Source organism: Taudactylus pleione, unplaced genomic scaffold (genome assembly GCF_031769625.1).
Source record: "Taudactylus pleione unplaced genomic scaffold, aTauple2 ptg000201l, whole genome shotgun sequence".
Taxonomy (NCBI): domain Eukaryota; kingdom Metazoa; phylum Chordata; class Amphibia; order Anura; family Myobatrachidae; genus Taudactylus; species Taudactylus pleione.
The window spans coordinates 39,582,553-39,601,337 of record NW_028284603.1 but is presented as its reverse complement, the minus strand read 5'-3'; the positions used below and the strand labels follow the sequence as shown (position 1 = coordinate 39,601,337).

At 41.5% G+C, this 18,785-nt stretch overlaps 1 protein-coding gene across 1 annotated transcript; it reads right to left on the bottom strand.

Annotated features, from left to right (window-relative positions):
* Window positions 1–504: 504 nt before the first annotated feature.
* On the bottom strand, window positions 505–2,973 carry NKX2-4 (NK2 homeobox 4). The gene is made up of 2 exons (XM_088477569.1): window positions 2,602–2,973; window positions 505–2,189 (listed from the first exon to the last, which is right to left on the bottom strand). The coding sequence occupies exons 1-2, from the start codon at window positions 2,969–2,971 to the stop codon at window positions 1,528–1,530; spliced, it is 1,032 nt and encodes a 343-aa protein (XP_088333695.1). The 5' UTR covers window positions 2,972–2,973; the 3' UTR covers window positions 505–1,527.
* Between the last annotated feature and the right edge of the window lie 15,812 nt (window positions 2,974–18,785).

The following is an 18,785-nucleotide window of genomic DNA, read 5'->3' as shown; positions in this document are numbered from 1 at the left end:
ATGCAACAGTATGATGGAAAAGTAATCAAACACTCAATTTTATTTTATATGCTGATACATTACTGGGTGCATGGAAGGATTAAGACACCTGAACACCATAAACAAATCTGTGTTGAAATCATACATAAAGTTCTATTGTAGTCTAATATTAGCAAAATATGTTGGTTTGTGAAGCTGATCTTGTAGCTAGTTTAAACAAAAATATTTTAAATTGCAAATTTAAATCACAATGATGCTTTAGTTTCATTGTTTTTTTACTTTGTCACTTGTCGGATATTTCTATTATCTCATTTGAAACACAGTTACAACACAGGTGTAAATAGTTTAACAAGACGAAATAAGTTAAAACTTAACTTAGAGTAACGTTATTTATCATAATGTGTGCATTACGTCATCAAAATGAATATAAATCGGTAAACCAGCGCTCTGTAACTTATTAAAGTTAGTCTGTTTTTATTAATTAAATTAAACTTTAGTTGAAATAATTAGAACTTATTGTTGCGCTGGGTAACAGCATATCAAACATTTACAAAAATAATACCAAGCTATTAATATAATTCAAAATAAAATACATAAGTAGCAAATAAATACGCAACTGAGTAATATGGTGGAAAGTCACAGTGCAGCTAACATTATTGATGATTAATGGAAGTTCGCTTTAGAACTTTTTTTTGTTGTCAAATCAAATAAATACAAAACAATATTGTGATACCCAGTTATTAAGCAAGATTTTTTTTTTATAACATACATTCGTGAAATAAAATTTTGATGGGTTATGTATGTTATATTTTATTAATTTTGAAATTAAACTTGATTCTGTCAAAGTCCCGTGTTTTTTTAATTCTTCGCTTGTGAATATGAGGCGGTGGACATTAATTGGGTAAAATACTCACATATAAAATAAACTAAATATGTTAAATACTTACCATAGCAGCTATTTAAGGATTTTCTAAACGATTACTCCAGATGTATTATTTCATTGCGGACATATCGCCCATAAATAATAACAAAAAATAAAAAAAAACTTCTATAAAATACTGCAAAGAGGAGATGCCTATAAAATACTATCATTGAAAACGTTCATTATTAAACACATACTAACAGCCTGAGCAGTCTTTACTTTGCTTTTTTAATTGTCAGTCTTTTTTGATGTACTGAGTACAGTCAGTAAAATATTGTCACGCTGTTGCGAGATAGGTTTATCTCTCCACTTAAGAAAAATAGAGCGCTGGTTTTTTTTTGTGTTATTATTGTTCTTTTTAATCATACAAAAAATTATTTGATTGTCTTTTCTTGCTATTGTTATGTTTCTTTGCAACATTGAACGAGTCTGCAGGTGACTACGGGCACATACCAATCTGAGATGTCCTTCTGCTCCATTTACTAAAGCCCTATTGTCAGTTTATTTTTTGCAGTCTGAAGAACAAAAACACCATATGAGGTCAGTTCTTGAGCCCCCAGAGGGGGTGTCCAGTCCAACTGTAGCTCTTGACCTGTACTTGAATCCTGATCTCTCAAGATTTTGCTTTACCACGTTCTTCCATAGAGCATGCTAGGGTTGACCATGCCATTGCTGTAGTCTACGGTTGAGTTGTCCATCTGTGACATGTTGGCCACTTGGTTATGGAGAGACTGAGCATTTGGGGACATTTCTTCTAAGTCTGAAGCTTGGTTTAAAGAGTTAACTTGTTGGTTCTGATGCTGGTGGACAGCGTTGTTAGAAGATGACAATACACCATTGGAGCTATTCTGCTGTTGGGATACTTGACTAGTTGTTGAGGTGTTGGAACTGTTCTGGCAGGGCTTACCGTCCTTCACTAGCACCGGCACAGCCACACGGCGGGGGGACTGCTGTTGGCACAGGTTACTTTCTTGCTGGAGCTGCTGAGTGACTTTGTCCTTTGCTTGTCTCTTCATCTTGTACCTGTGATTCTGGAACCAAATCTTCACTTGAGTAGGGGTGAGGTGGATCATGCTGGCCAGGTGCTCCCTCTCAGGGGCTGAGAGATACTTCTGCTGCTTGAACCTCCTCTCCAGCTCATACACTTGCGCCTGAGAGAAGAGGACTCTTCTCTTCCTCCTAGGTGCTGCATGGAGAGGGGCCATTGATTTGGCAGCTTCTGCTATACCTTGCAGAGTGCCCATTCCGGCCATATTCATACCGGCAGACGGTCCCATAAATCTAGAAACTGACATATATGGGGTTAGCTTGGTGACACTTCAAGTTTTCAACCAACACTTCAGTTGACCTAAATTAAAGGGTAGGTCTTATTAACTCTATCTATCTATCTATCTATCTATCTATCTATCTATCTATCTATCTATCTATCTATCTATCTATCTATCATGCAATATACATGTGTCTGGTAATCATGAAGCAAATACAAATAAAACAAAACAAATGCAAGATCTTTGATAAAAGACACATTGACAGCCCATATATCAGATAGACAGACAGACAGACATGGTATACATACATATTCTATGTGCGCCAAATCTAATGTCAAGTGGCTCTATAGCACTACAAGACAATCTTGTTCTTCAGAACTGCCAGGCGCATACAGCAAGCCATACAATACATTTATAGAAGGTCATACTTACTTGTTGAATACCTGGGGTCAGGGTTGGCTCCATACCAGCCTGTAGCTGCTGCGCTATTCCTCATGGTATCTTGGTAAGAGGAGATATCTCCCATATTGCTAATGCTTCCATTGCAGTAACCTCCCATTGCACCATGTGAAAACTGCGAGACACTGTGTGGCATGTGATAGGTGGTGGTCACTGTGGCATTGTGGCCCATGCTGTGCTGTTGCATCCCTGCCTGGGAGACGTGAGTCTGCCTGTAAGCTCCTAGAGAGGTGCCCAGGTTACCAACGTTGTCCATTCCACCAAACTTCTTGTAGGACTCTTCAATGGGACTGAGGATGTCGGTGACTGAAAAAGGTGTAGTATGTTTTGGGCTCAACGACATGGTTCAGCCACCAAGCAAGTAAAAAGTGGTGATCTGATCAGTGTTGTGTAGTGTCAATTCTCTCTCCTTATGGATGTCTACGTAAGAGAGTGTTTGGAGGACGCCTGAGATCCTATTGATCGCCTTACAAAGTAGGCGAGCCCTAAGCTCTCTTATCTCGGGTTTATTTTAGCCTGTAGCCAGGTTTACAACACACACTGGAGTGGGAGGGAATGGGAGGCCTGGGAGGGGCGACATGAAACCATCACACAATTCCCAGTCACAAGTTGCAAACATAATTGAGTAAGGATGCAGTTACTTTCCTAATGACGAGCATAGTGTAAGCCGGCCACCCATTCCTGAAGGCAGATTTCTGGGTCAGGCTCGTCCAGGGATAATTAAGGCACCTCTGAAGCTCCTGGTAACGGTAAGAGAGATAGGCATTTATACCTGCAGATAAATTGTCTATGGAGAAGGAGGAACCTGGCCACACTAGTGTATCTGGAACATCCACACAATAGTGAGTAGGGGTCACAGATCAAGTATTATCTTACAGTCTCAAGTTGTAAGTATATATATATATATATATATATATAGACCGTATAGATATAATTTTTTTATTATTATTCCTTTTTTTCAATATAACTTGGCAACCACTTTTTGTTTTAAATAAGCGCAGGAAACATTGACATAAATATTATAAAGATATGCAAAAAAAGATTAAACACTCACATATCCACTCTCCATTTACACATGCACATACAGCAACAGGTAGTTATGATTTTTCCCATGCATTGCTGTCAGGATCCGTCCTGCAGGTGCCAAGAGACTGGAACTGGGGCATCGCTGTAACCTACCTCCATCCTTCTTCACCAGAGTAGAGACAATACTCTCACCGAATGTAACTTGTGAATTAAAGACTTTTTTATCCCCCAGTCACTGAGTGCCTGGGGCACATTCCACAAACATCTCGATGTGGATTAAACCTAAGAAAAAAAATCTTCACATTATTTGTTTCCCGAACTCTCAGTTAGATCTTCACGTGTCACAGGGACAAACCGATTGGAGAGCTGTGTATCAGATATTGCGGTACCAATTAAAATTCCAACACCTTTGCGAGGCATGCAAGGAAAACCTGGTGTCCTTGTACCATCTGGAGACCTCGCCACTCCTGTTACCTGGGAAAAGGCAAATGAGAAATCTCCAACTAATAGTTATTGTCCTGGGCATACTTAGCTATAATAGGAACAGAGAAAGCATACATTTTTCCTGCGTCTTTAAAGTCACATTCATTTAAAATATTATAGTAATAATTTGAGAACAATTTACAGAAAGCGCTTCCAATAAATAATAACAATAATAATTTAAGTATAAAATTGTTGTCTATCTATCTATCTATCTATCTATCTATCTATCTATCTATCTATCTATCTATCTATCTATCTATCTATCTATTCAATCATTTGAAAAATGCAAGAGGTATTATTATTCGATCATTTGAAAGACTATCTATCTATCTATCTATCTATCTATCTATCTATCTATCTATCTATCTATCTATCTATCTATCCTACTATATATCTATCTGTCCGTCTGTCTATCTAATCATTAAAAAAATGCAATAGGTATTATAATTTGATCATTTAAAAAGAGCTATCTGGGTTTGTCTATCTTTGCAATTATGTAAAAAATACCATATAGTCAGTCAGTCTGTCTGTCTGTCTACCTACCGGTATCATCTTTGGGCCTGTTTGTCCTATCGCTCTCTCTGCACAAGATCATCTACACATCATCAGTGATAATGAATGTAAAAATCGGTATAAATCTTCCTTTGTACCTGGGTGATCTTGCACCAGACCTGAGAAGAGGACAGCACCAGCGGAAGGTAAGGATGGTGCATGGGACAAATGTCTTCCAGCTATAACGTCAGGTGCATTATATTAGGCTACATAGCAAGTGATCTGCGTAGTTCTGGTTATGTAAGATATGTGTTCTGGGAATTTGCGGGTTCATGTTGTGTGACCGAGGTGGCTGCTCTATTAAAAGCACATGGCCAAATATAGCTAATGGGTTCTCATCAGCTAAGAAAGGAGAATTTTTCCCTTAAGCCACTTAAAAATAGAAATAAAAGGTGTGTGTTTATTTTCATTATTTGTAGTTCTGTACATAAGGGGTTCTGTAAATTGGAGTAAGAGGGTCAAAGGATGCTCAGGAGGCCCTGAGTAATATTGAGAGCTGCTTTACAAAGTGCCAGTAAGAGAACTCATTGGTTCGACCCATTAAGGATTTAACCCTTTCCTTAGCGAACTCTGCCAACGGATCATGCTGCAGACACTGTAATAGGTCTAGTATATATACTGTGTTTTGCATATGGCGTATCTATCTATCTATCTATCTATCTATCTATCTATCTATCACAATATATATGTATGTATATATGTATATATATATATATATATATATATATATATGTAAGCAATAAATATGTATATATGTATATACATATTTATTGCTTTGTGGTATAATTTACTGAGACCATAAACTTGGACAGTGACTGTGAATTATATATATATATATATATATATATATATATATATATACACCTCACAGTCCAAGTACATGTCCAAAGCTATATATACCGGATGCCACATAGTAATGATATATATTTTGTCATGTCACACTACATTGATGAAGTTCAATATGTATATATAATCTGCCCAATGCAACACACATGTCCCAGCTACAAAGACCGACGTACTGTATATGATGTATTGAACCTTGGTGGGACAATAAATATGTGAACAGTACATAATTAAAATTATAATTTTTTTTGCCACGATCCATTTAGTACATTGGGCCCTTGCTAAGAAATCAGCTTTGACCAGTGCTTCGTTCTGAATAACTAACGTGATATCGTTGCATGTGGTGGTTGTTGCCATTGTATGTAGTATATTATTTTGTATTCATCTCTGTCTGTGACGATGTTAGCTACAAGTATACAATGATGTGAGTCATTTTGGCCATTACATGAGAAATAATTACCGTGCTTTGTATTTATTAAATAGGAGAGTTTCTCTATTCCAGAGGTTTCCAAACGAGGTCCTCAAGGCACCCTAACAGTCCAGGTTTTAAGGATATCCATGTTTGACCACAGGTAACTTAATGAGTACCTCAGTCAGTTTGATATAACTACCTGTGTTCACCCATGGATATCTCTAAAACCTGAACTGTTGGGGAGCCTTGAGGACGCGTTTGGGAACCTCTGTACAATAGTTATAGTACATAGATGCACTTTGCAGTTGACACACATCAATTAACTTTGATAAATTAAATGAAAAAAACGTGGTCTCGGTGGAATGGAATATTGTCTGTCTGTCTGTCTTTTTAAAAAGGAAAGGCTTACATAACACTGTAATTTTGTCTCCAGGAAGTATGTATGTTTGTATTTGGTGAACTAACTATAAATGCAGTATATTAGGACTTAAAAGTAGCTCGATTTGTGCCTATAAGGAGTCAGGCCTCCTGTACTACAGGTTTTGAGGGGCAGTAAATACAGTATAGTGATGATGATACTGTTACTGTATGTGTTTTACATTGTACAATATATTTCATTGAAATATTACATTGATAATTGTGTTACCCTTGTGGCGCCATATAAATAAAGGATAATAATAATAATAATAATAATAATTATTATTATTAGATTATATTACTTTGTGCAACATTTCACTTGCTTACGGTCACACATCCTTGGTTAAATGTATAGTACAAATAATTATCAAATGTAAATAAAGGTGCCAAATAAATGTGCCCTCATTGTGCCCTCCTATTGATAGTAATTCCATAGCACTTTCATTTTGCTAATACTGAAGTCTGTTTGGATGGATACATTTAATAGATCTTGCAGTAAGCATTTCACTAAATATAATTGATTAGCTATTATGGTAAGATACTCCAAATTCCAAACTGTGTTGTTTGGCTAAATTTGGTATCATACTAAGAATAATCAAGACAAAGGAAATGCTGCAATTAAAAATGTTCCTGAGCGGTAAAGAATGGAGGCACAGTCTTGCTTAATCACTAAGTAAATTAGCAGTCTATGGCAAAAGGGGGCATTGTGTAACCATGGAAACATTACCTCTTCAGAACATGAAAACTATTTGTATTTAACCTATTATTTATGTCCAGGTGCTTCTTATCTGTATCTTATTGTATTGTATTTCTTTAACACTAGCTGTTGCTTTATTCATGCTAAAGCACATAAAGTAATACCCCTTTTACACCGGAGCTAAAACCCGGGTTTTTGAAGGGTTAACCCGGGCAGCTCCCTGGTGTAAAAGGGCAGAGGGTTGGATCGCCGGGTCGAGTGACCCGGCAATCCAACCCAGGTAAACAGCAGGGTTTAACACGGGCGTAGCCCGTGAAACCCTGCTATAGGAACAGCGCACTCCGGGTCACGATGACCTGGAGTGCGCTGCTAGCCGGCCGATTGGTCCGGCTTCAGTGGCGCTTGGAGATGACGTAATCTCCAAGCGTCCACTTTCACTCCGCAAAAGCCGGGTCTATGCAGACCCGACTGCGGTGTGAGCGGCGCTGACTCGGGAATATCCCGAGTCAGCGCCGGCAAAATTCCGGGTCTGATCCGGATGGTAACTTTGTTCCAACTCCGGGTCAGACCCGGAATTTAGGTGGAAAAGGGGTATCAGTGAACCTTCATTACACACAGCTATAGACTACGGCAGAGTTTCCCAAACTCCTCCATTACAGTCCAGGTTTTAAGGATATTCATGCTTAAGCACAGGTGACTTAATTAGTCCCACAGTCAACATGATTTAACCATCTGGACTTAGGCATGGATATAATTAAAACCAGGACTGTAATCGTGGAGTATGGGATACAGCTCTACTCAGTAGGGGCCAGATTCAGAGTTTGGAGTAAAAGCAAAACAAGGAGCAAATTGCACCTGGAACAAACCATTTTGCAATCCAAGGGGTGCAAATGTATTTTCTTTCTTGCATGTAGTGAAAATACCAGCTGCTTTCTGTAGCCAACAAATACGGGGCAGCTTTGTTTTTACAATGACATTTTAAATGAAGCCTGGACACACTATAAATCTCTCTACACATTTTTAAATATGCCTCACCAGCAGTGCAACATGGTTTGCTCCTAATTCTGAATCAGGCCTTAGATGTTATCAGTAGGAAACATATGACCAATGAGTAATAATCATAGTGACAAATTTCCAGAGTAAATTGCAAAGTCTTTGGGTGAAAGATTCCTATAAATAGCTGACAGATCAATATGGTAGATAGTCAGGTGCGGCAAGACCTATATTGTTTATATCCTGATGTACATCACATTTTAAATAAAGTAATTTTTATATGAAATATTCACCAGGAAAATAGGAGCACTTACACCTATGTTCAATTTTTATAAATGGAATACATTATGGCACTTTGTCTAAGCTGAGTCCTCAGGACCCCTAACAGTTCATGTTTTCCAGCCCACCTGTGGATCCTTTACAATGTGATGGCAATGAATACACCTGTGCACAAGCTAGGAGCTCTGGGAAATGTGATCTGTTAGTGGTCCCGAGGGCCGAGTTTCAGATAAAATGCACTATGGAATCAATTCAATTGAATGAATTTGCTCAATGTGCCGCAGAGCATTGCCGCGATGTTTGGTGGTGCACATGTTTTCCAGTAATTGTAGCCACTACATCTCCTATGGCCTATATAGGTGCAAGGCAACATTGGTGATGTAGGGGTTTTATGGTACATTGCAGCTAATCCATTTGGCCCCTTTGCCTTTTCTTCTTCTTTTTATACTCACTGCTTTCTGGACCTTTGATCCTTCACTATGATACAGAACATTAGGTTATCTCTGCAGTTCCTCACCTACATCTGTAGAAGGTGAGTCCATCACCACACTTGTTATACCAGCAATCTCACCTGCACAGTCTGCACTATCCTTTTCTTTCTTCTTTTGGATACCTTGGATCTATCACCGACAGAGAGAGAACCATCGTACAAACTTTACCACCTAGATTGGGTGAGTGCAGTATGTGAAAGTCCATTTGTAGAGGGGATGTAGTGAGAAGATTGGCAATGTGGACATTCATAATGTCGACACCACCATTAGACAGTTATTATGTCCACAGTGTTAGGCTGAGGGGGGGTTAGGCTGAGAGGGTTTATGGTTTGGCTGCAGGTGGAGGTGAAGGTTTTACATGTGGGGGGAGGTGAGGGTTTGTTTGAGGAGGGGTTATGGTTTGGCTGCAGGCGGAGGTGAAGGTTAGGCATGTGGGGGGAGGTGAGGGTTTGTTTGAGGAGGGTTTATGGTTTGGCCGCAGGCGGAGGTGAAGGTTAGGCATGTGGGGGGAGGTGAAGGTTTGTTTGAGGAGGGGTTATGGTTTGCTGCAGGTGGAGGTGAGGGTTAGGCTACAGGGGGAAGTTAGGGTTATGCAGAGTTGTGCGTATTTTTGGCTCCAAGGGTAGGGCTAGTTCAAGTACATTCCATTTTGAATAAAGTAATTTTTATATGAAATAATTACCAGGAAAATCGGAGCACTTACATTTCACCTATGTTAAATTTTTATAAATGGAATACATTATGGCAGGTTGTCCAAACTGGGTCCTCAGAACCCCTAACAGTTCATGTTTTCCAGACCACCTGTGAATTCTTTACAATGTGACAGCAATGAATACACCTGTGCACAAGCTAGGGGCTCTGGGAAATGTGATCTGTTAGTGGTCCCGAGGACTGAGTTTGAGGTAAACTGCACTATGGAATCAATTCACTTGATTGAATTTGCTCAATGTGCCGCAGAGCATTGAACACAATTTTTATGAATGGGTAGGGCTAGTTCAAGTGCACACAGATGAAACCAAGCATATGGGTAGGGGCGGTCTGGCCTTAGAACTGTGTACAACTCTGCATATGGGTACACAAATACAATGGCAACTGCAATCGCCTACGAATTGCAGTTGCTAAAATATGTTAATGCTTTCCAAAGCACAGCCGACATAAAGACGCCCACTGCTACCTTCTCATATCCGCCCAATGTCACTCTTCTGCGTAAACATCGGTACCATCGATGTACATCGGGCAGTCGCGCAGCATTTACAACAATTGTCTGACCAGTTGCAAACACTGCAAGACTCCTCATACTGCATATGTAATCGGAATTTGATGGTGTCACAATACGGCACTCTGAGGTGGCGTACAGCGGGTTACATTTACCTGCTGCCAGCTGGGCAGATCCTCCTTGGTTCACTCTGGCGCTCCCTGGCTCCTCCTCTGGCTCCAGCTGCTGCTCTGACACTGTGTTCTCCCAGCAAAACACAGTAAAGTTTAGAGAACAAAAAAATGTTTTCTTTTTTCTAAACTTTACTGTGTTCTGCCGGGAGAACACAATGTCAGAGCAGCAGCCGGAGCCGGAGGTGGCTGCAATGGGCAGGTAAGTGGGGGACAGGGAGGTGAGCGGAGGGGTGGTGGTGGGGGGCTGGTGGGGACACAATTACCGCAGCTGTAGGCAGTGCTGCTTTTGTGAACGTAACGGCGCATGCACAGCACTGATTACAGCTGCGGTAAGTTAGTGTAGAGAGGGATAACTATCTATTTCCAGAAAAGGTGTCATCGCAAAAATGACAGCTTTTCGGAATAGATACTGATGGAGAGGTAGAACTCCATGCGAGTTCTAAACCTAATTACCTCCAGAGAATTTTTAGTAATAATGAATAGGCCCCAATATCCTTTATTAAGATGTGTTTTGTTCAACTTCAGTTTCCAACATTTATAATAAGCAGATATAAATCGGTTAGCCGTCCTATCTCACCGGCTACATATCACTTTCCAATTGAACACTGTTTTAATGAAATGAAGTAGAGGTGTATGTTTCTTATTTTTTTTAAATTTGTACAGACCCGGCAATCTGCCTGCTATCAACACGATCCCCACGTGTAGTCTGACACCTCTCATATGTTCACACCAGGATCGCAAATAATGCTGGCAAACAATTTTGATTCTCACCACTGCTGTTACGGTCTCGCGGCTCCAATGCGGATAATTTAGTATAGGATACTGACAGTAATAACCAGTCAGTAAATTTAGCAATGAGCAGACTCTACGCGTTTCTCCGCCTATTACTATTGACGGCTTCCTCAGGAGACAATACTGCACATTACCGGGCTTGGCTTTTTATGCATCCCACAGCAGCCGGCTGAATACAGCTTGGCTCTGATTAGTAACTATGCAGTACTAGTGAGATTAGTATGTTTCACATTATTCTGCATCTGAGTGTACTACAGTTAACACTCCACCTTTGTATTCCAAGCTTCAGTATCAAAATCCTTATTGTCTGTATTATTCAGTGGCATATCTAGGGGGGGTCAAGCATAGCACCTGCCCTGGGCACCATCAGCCACAGTCCAGGACAGAGAGGGGGGCTCCGTTTTTTTTAGCTTGCCCTGGGCTCCAAATACCCTAATTACGCCACTGGTATTATTAGCCATATGTGCACTTAATGCATATTACAAATCTTACTGTTAAAATAGGATTACCTAAAAACACTATAAAAAACATAATAAAAAATGAGATCCTTATTATTATAATTTAAATGCACATATTCATCCCTCACTTGGTACACACAATGTCATCCTGATCTCAATAGATTATATAAATATCTACTATATTTTTTTATTAATTATTATCTATAAACCACCAATATTCATTTAACCTTTCACAATTTATAATACAAAAAAGCATATTCTTCCTATTATGAAAAAAACAAAACACAATAAAATAAAATAAATGAAACACTGATGATACCAATAACAGTAACAATTCATATTAGGTATTTAACATCTTCCAAATATTCACCACTAGTTGTTAATAACAGAACTAGAAGAGCAAAACTCAGAACAAACAAATAATATAATTTTTTTGTATTAAATATAAGTATATTTTGAAATTGGCCTTTATTAAGTTTAAATGTACACCGTTATGTACAAACATATACATGTCCACATCTGAATATATACATACAGACCTGATCATGTACATATGCGCTAACTGCACATACATATATAAAAATTGATCAGAAATACACTTATTTAGCTGACCCCAAAAAATCATAAAAAAAATAAACAGATATAGAAAACCTAGGTAGTCAACAACAACAACAATAATCTAAGATGCATAGAAACTCAAAATTGCCACAATGTGAATAGTGTCAAATATATATATAAAACATAGTATCCAAAGAATAAGAAAATTTAAGGGTTGAAAGAAGACAGTAACACATCAAAACAGCTTGAGATAATTTAAATTCAGAGCTGTCTATCAGAGATCAGGTTACCTCAATACCCATAGAACACCAACAAATGTCAAATATTGTTGAGTTCTATAGTATCGTTAAGGCCCTGTGACATACGGGTCTTTAAACGGAAAATCTAGCATGCCCAGAGTCTACTGCGTATGTTCTGGTCACCAGGGAAATGTTGCGGCAGCCATATTCCTGGCGATTTCCCTACTGCGAATGCGCAAAATGCCAGGCCTTTTTCCAGGTGATTTGTACAGCGCTGCTACTGCTGGACTCCAGAGAAGTAAATATTAAAAATATGGGTACAGGGTGTACGGTGTGGCCCCACCCTGGAATGCATGCAGGGTAAATACTGGCTAACTTTATTTTTAGAGTGCAATTTATATTTGGGTTTGAGCACACTCCGCTCACATCTAAATCTCTCTGCACATTTTAAATCCACCCCACCTGCAATGCAACATGTATTTGCCAAGGTGCATAGTTACTTGCTCTTTTTTGCTCTACTCCTACCTCAGAATCAGGCCCATGCTCTTAGATTGTATATATTGACCCCTTCATGACCGGGGATATTTATTTCCTTCATTAATAGACTGCAGGACTCATTTAGAGTTGCTATTGCATCAAGACCATACAGTAAAGACACTGGCCCTGATTCAGACCCACTCGCGAGCGGCTGTCCGCTTGCAAGTGGGTCGATGGTCTGCACTGCGCATGCGCACAACGGAGGGAGCTCCGTCGTGCGCATGCGCGAGACGCGACGAGCGAAGGACTTTCCTTCGCTCGTAGTGTCTGATCAAAGGGGGTGTGCTGTCGATGTTGATTGACAGCACGCCCCCTTTGGTGGGCGTGCCGGGGGCGTGCCTCCCAGACGGAGGCGTTCCCAAGGGAACGCCTACCGTCAGAAGCCGGCCCCACTGACATCACTAGTGATGTCAGTGGGAGTGATTTTGGCTCTGATAGAGCCAAAATCACTCCTGGCCTTGCGGTTGAGAAACTCAACCGCAGGCTTCTGCTCGCAGTGGCGATGGTCGCGATGGTCAAGACCATCGCGACCATCATCCTGCACGCTCGTATATGCTGTGGGTGGTGACCCACAGCTATACGAGCGTCCAGGAGGACACTCCATTTTAATGGAGGTGGGCCCTGATTCAGAGCGAGCGCTCTGGTCAGAGCGTCCGGCTCTGAATCAGGGCCACTGTCATTAAGAGTACCCATCCCAGCCTCTCTCCCTGCAGTGCAACAATGGTTTTGCCATGGTCAATGTATTTCGAAAATCAGGAGAATTGGAAAAAACACACCTTTCAATGAATCTTCTGCTATGCAATTAGGCAATTAGAGTAACCCAGAAATGTACTAAATTAATAATAAAAAAAATAGTTGCTATATTATTCACCTGAGTATAGTGATACCAAATATGCGTTCTGTAACAAAACTCTGAGGAAGCTATAAGGCCAGGATCAAAGTCTTAGTTTATATATTTTTATTTTAACAAGGGGATCAGAATAATCCCTTCAAGTACCCATGTATCCTAGCATTGTAAGATCATCGTAATAGTGAGCTTATACTAGCTGTAATACCAGCTACCAATACATCATTATTGCAAGGCACCTTGCATTGGCTCACCCCTTTACAAAAGAAATGTATCAGCACGTTGATGTTGCCAGGTTTCCATAGCAGAGTTCCCAAACGGTGCATTGGAAGTGCTACTTTCACATTAGGAAAACAGTGCTCCCATTGAGTACAGAGTTGAATAAGCTAGTTACTGGGAACATTACAAGAACTGAAATCGGTCAAGGATAATCCAGGTGTCAGTCCAGCATTGTTGTCTTTGCTCTTCATTTATTCAAAATATGCTGCACTAAGGCCTAGTGTAACAAGGCATACAGTATATTTATTATGGATCAGACTAGTAGGGGTTTAGCAATTTTAAATATCGACCTTGAATTTCCTGTGACAGGTTCTGTAAGGTTTCCTCAGGTATTAGAGTATGGCTGCTTCTGATCAAAAATATGGATGGAGGAGGAGGCAGCATCTAAGCTAGTGTTTTCTGCATTACATATTGCAAGCATTGCCAGTAATTGGCATCTAACTTTAAACTCACTGATTTTGGGATTCAGCAGAAACGACAACCCATAAGACTCATGCTGCTGTGGGACCAATAAACTTGCCGTATCTTAATGACTGGCTGCTCTATGGTACATGGCTCCAATGATGGTAATAGGCTACATAGTGATACAGATATGTGTTTGTAGTGAGAAGTGTCCTGCTTGATACCTTTATCATACATTTTATTTTTAAAAATCAATTTGATATAATGCTTGTAACTATTGTATATGCCTAAAATAATACACTATGCATCCACAAATCCACAGCCACTTTCTAACAGCTAAGGGCTCAATCCAATTAGGTGCGAGATGCGAGGTGCGAGTTGCTATTTTCACTTCGAATTCGCATAGCGAATTCATTTTGCAATCCAATTAGCAACTCGCACTGAATCAGTCAGACTGAATTCGCAACTTTCCACTCGCAATTACCTGAGGGTGAGAGATGGAAAGGAAAATCTTTATTTTCAGGTTAAAATGTGGGGACACTGTGCTGAACCCCTTGGACACCCCCCCCCTAATGACTAATTAGGCAATCGGAAGTTTCCAATTAGCTTAATTATTTTAATAATTACATGTCATTTTTTGGGGGTAAAAAACAAAAATTAACCCAAAATCAACTTTTTCATTAGTTTAGGCACCCCAAAGTTAATTGCAATAATTTTTTAGTTGAAACATAATTGTTTTTATTCTTTTATTTTTTATTTTTCAAGGTGCCCTCAAAGTACCCGAAAATCACCTTTTTACCTACTTTTTTTTGCATTTTTCATTTAATTTGTTTGAGTTTAAACGAAAAAATTAGATTTTTATCATTTTCTTGCATTTAAAAAAAAAGAAAGTCACAAATCAGCCATTTGACACCATTTAAAAACCTACAGCAACTTCCTAATGCCCACAAACAGCCGTCTATACAGTCCTGCTAACGAAATTATCCATTTTGTGGAGTCCAGGATGGTCTCCCCACATTTTCATGCATCACTCGCAAATCTCATTTGGCAGTCAATTCGCACCCCTCCGCTGCGAGTAGTGCGAATAGGCATATTTAATTAGATTAGAGAACTCTCGGTAGCGTGCTTCGCTGTGAAGTGTGCGAGTTTCAAGAAACAAACTCGCTACTCGCCATTCGCACCTAATTGGATTGACCCCTAAGTGTTACACTTGTGATATGTCACTATCTCCATCAGCTGAACAATACGGTGAGCTGCCTCAGATTTCACAGTTGCCTGACTGTGCTATCTGTTCAGGGAGCGGGGTAGAGTATTAAGAAATATGGCCAGATCCCCAAAATGAAGAATCCTTAATGCCACTTATCACAGCAATAAGGACTATTTATTTGGGGAATTTACCATTTTAAATTGCAGTACATGGGCTGTGATAAGAGCCCGTCCCAGCGATCAGTAAGAAGTAAAGTGATTCCATACGTGATTACTTTATTTCCAGGTTTCGGACTCGGTCGCACAACAGCATGGCTTTCCTGCTGTGCATGTACAGTACAATGCAAAGAAAATGTTATGTGCATTGAGATCTCCTGTAGCTCACATATCCCAGGGAGTACAAGATTCCTGCCCGGCAGGGCTGCCCCATTGAAGGTAGCGGGCTAAAACCATTTGAAGTTGGCACTAGGCCACACATGCAGGCAGGGCCGTTTCTAGGGGCGGGCGACCCGTGCAATCGCACGGGGCGCTCCGCCCTGACCTCTTCTGCTTAGGCGAAACTGCCTCGGCCGCCATTTTGCAGCTGTATTGGCCGGGAATCAGGGCGGCGGTAATGCTGCTCAGACTAACAGGGAGCGGAGAGAACCTTCACAGTATGTAGCTCCGCCTTCCCTGTGTAGCACCAATCGAATCAACCCTCTGGTGTCTGGTGCACGAGCACGCGGTGACGACGACGTCGGACCATGCGTGCTCGCGTGTCAGTGAGGAGCGGAGGAAGATGTTTTAACTTGGTTACCTACAACCGGAGGAGGAGGAAGTGCCGCCGTAGCCTCACCCACGCTGTCTCCTTACAGAAGGAAGTGTCAGGTGAGGGAGGGGGGTGGTAGTGTCTGGTGAGGGAGGGGGATGGTAGTGTCTGGTGAGGGAGGGGGCTGGTAGTGTCTGGTGAGGGAGGGGGCTGGTAGTGTCTGGTGAGGGAGGGGGCTGTTGGTGTCTGGTGAGGGAGGGGGCTGTTGGTGTCTGGTGAGGGAGGGGGCTGTTAGTGTCTGGTGAGGGAGGTGGCTGTTAGTGTCTGGTGAGGGAGGGGGCTGTTAGTGTCTGGTGAGGGAGGGGGCTGGAAGTGTCAGGTGAGGGACGGGGTGGAAGTGTCAGGTGAGGGATGGGGATGGGAGGAATCAGTGGAGTGAGTGGGGAGTGAGGAAGTCATGGTGAGAGGAGCCAGATAATGGAGGCTGTTTGATCTGTCAGGTTTTGAAGGGAGATAAATAGAGACAGGTGGTGGAGCGGAATGAGAGGACTCGGACGACTTGGATAATGGAAAAGGTGGGAGGAATTAGTTAATGTGTTGGGGTATATGGAAGTCGGCTAAAGGAAGGGGATGAGCAGAATAAGATAATGGCACAAAACCTCTGAACCACCGCCCGGCCTCTTGCGTGTGTCGGGTGCCCGCCTGCCCGTGCAGGGCACTTGGTGCCTGTCCCCCGCCAGTAGGTCTCTGCAATGTCCAGTACATGATGCAGAGTCCAGAATTGTACCTCCGCCGCCTGCCAGGTAGAGGTGTGCTCGTCCTGTGCTTTTAGTACAACTAAAGGATTTATGCTTGCACCCTCCTGATCATGCGAGCAAAAATCCAATTAAAGTGCTGGACGCGATGCTGTTTTTCAGTTTAGCACGGCGCTGACAACATCGCAGCACTTCAGTTGGAAAATGCACACTTAAACATCTGGCTCAAGGTGCGCTAACCGGCATTTCCCAACTTAGTGTTGGGCGCAGGAGAAACAATTGAATAGCTGTGGGAACTTCTTTTTTGCATGGCCAAACCCCTCATGACACATGCCCCTTATGTCTTGTGACCACGACCATTTTTTTGGGAGTGCACCTTCTGCGTGCACACATATTAGTTCTCTATACCCCTACATGAAAATATCCACTTCAACCACAGTGTATGTGTGTGTGTGTATATATATATATATATATATATATATATATATATATCTATATCTATATTTATATATATATATATACAGACACACGCACACGCAACTAAAAGCTTTTGACAGTTTTAGTGAAAATATTATAACGGGGGGGCGCATTTTGAATGCTCGCACTGGGAGCCAGATTGGCTAGAAACTGCCCTGCATGCAGGATCCGAAAAGCTACGCTTCTCTGATATTGGTAAAGACTGTCCCCATGGAACACTACAAGGATAGCTGCTGCAAGTGCTGACAGCCAGGGGTAAATTTACTAAGATGGGAGCTCAATTTAAGAAGTGATGTTGCCCATAGCAACCAATCAGATTCCAGGTATTATCTTCTAGAAGGTGCTAGAAAAATGAGACGTAGAATCTGATTGGTTGCTATGGGCAACATCACTTCTTAAATACAACTCCCATCTTAGTAAATTTACCCCCCAAAGTGCAGGAGATATCTCCAATATATCCTGCTTTCCATCTTGGTACATTTAGGGGATACTTAATTATTCCCTTGAACTTGCGGAAACCATTAAGTGAAACTTAGGGCCTGATTCAGAGCTGAACGCTCTGACCAGAGCGCTCGCTCTGAATCAGGGCCCTCCTCCATGAAAATGGAGCGGCCTCCTGGCCGCTCGTATAGCTGTGGGTGACCACCCACAGCATAAGCGAGCGGCCAAAAAGATGGTCGCGATGGTCTTGACCATCGCGACCATCGGACTTGCGACGGAGACCCTGCGGTAGGGTCTCCCTGCCACAAGCCCTGGAGTGATTTTGGCTTTATCAGAGCCAAAATCACTCCCACTGACATCACTAGTGATGTCAGTGGGGCCGGCTTCAGACGGTAGGCGTTCCCATGGGAACGCCTCCGTCTGGCAGGCACGCCCACCAAAGGGGGCGTGCTGTCAATCAACATCGACAGCACGCCCCCTTTGGTGCGAGACCCGGAGCGATGGAAAGCCTGTCGCTCCCCGGGTCTCGCGCATGCGCACGACGGAGCTCCCTCCGTCGTGCGCATGCGCAGTGGGGAACATCGACCCGCTTGCGAGCGTACTGACGCTCATGAGCGGGTCTGAATGACCCCCTTAGTGTACTAAACTGTGAGTTTGTTAAGATGCTGGTTTCTGCCTGTTTTCAAGCCACCAGTTTTACTAACAGCAAAACCATTAGAAAACTGCCAGAACTTTGTCATTTTGTAAAACACCACAATGCACATGGCCAGTCTGAAGCTGCATACACACACAACGATTTAGTAAATGAACGATTTTAGTAAACGATTTTCGTTGAT

Coding starts and splice junctions, on each gene's coding strand:
- NKX2-4 (XM_088477569.1), bottom strand. CDS start 2,971: ATGTCGTTGAGCCCAAAACATACTACACCTTTTTCAGTCACCGACATC. Junction 2,190..2,601: donor TGACCCCAGGTATTCAACAA/GTAAGTATGACC, acceptor CATATATGTCAG/TTTCTAGATTTATGGGACCG.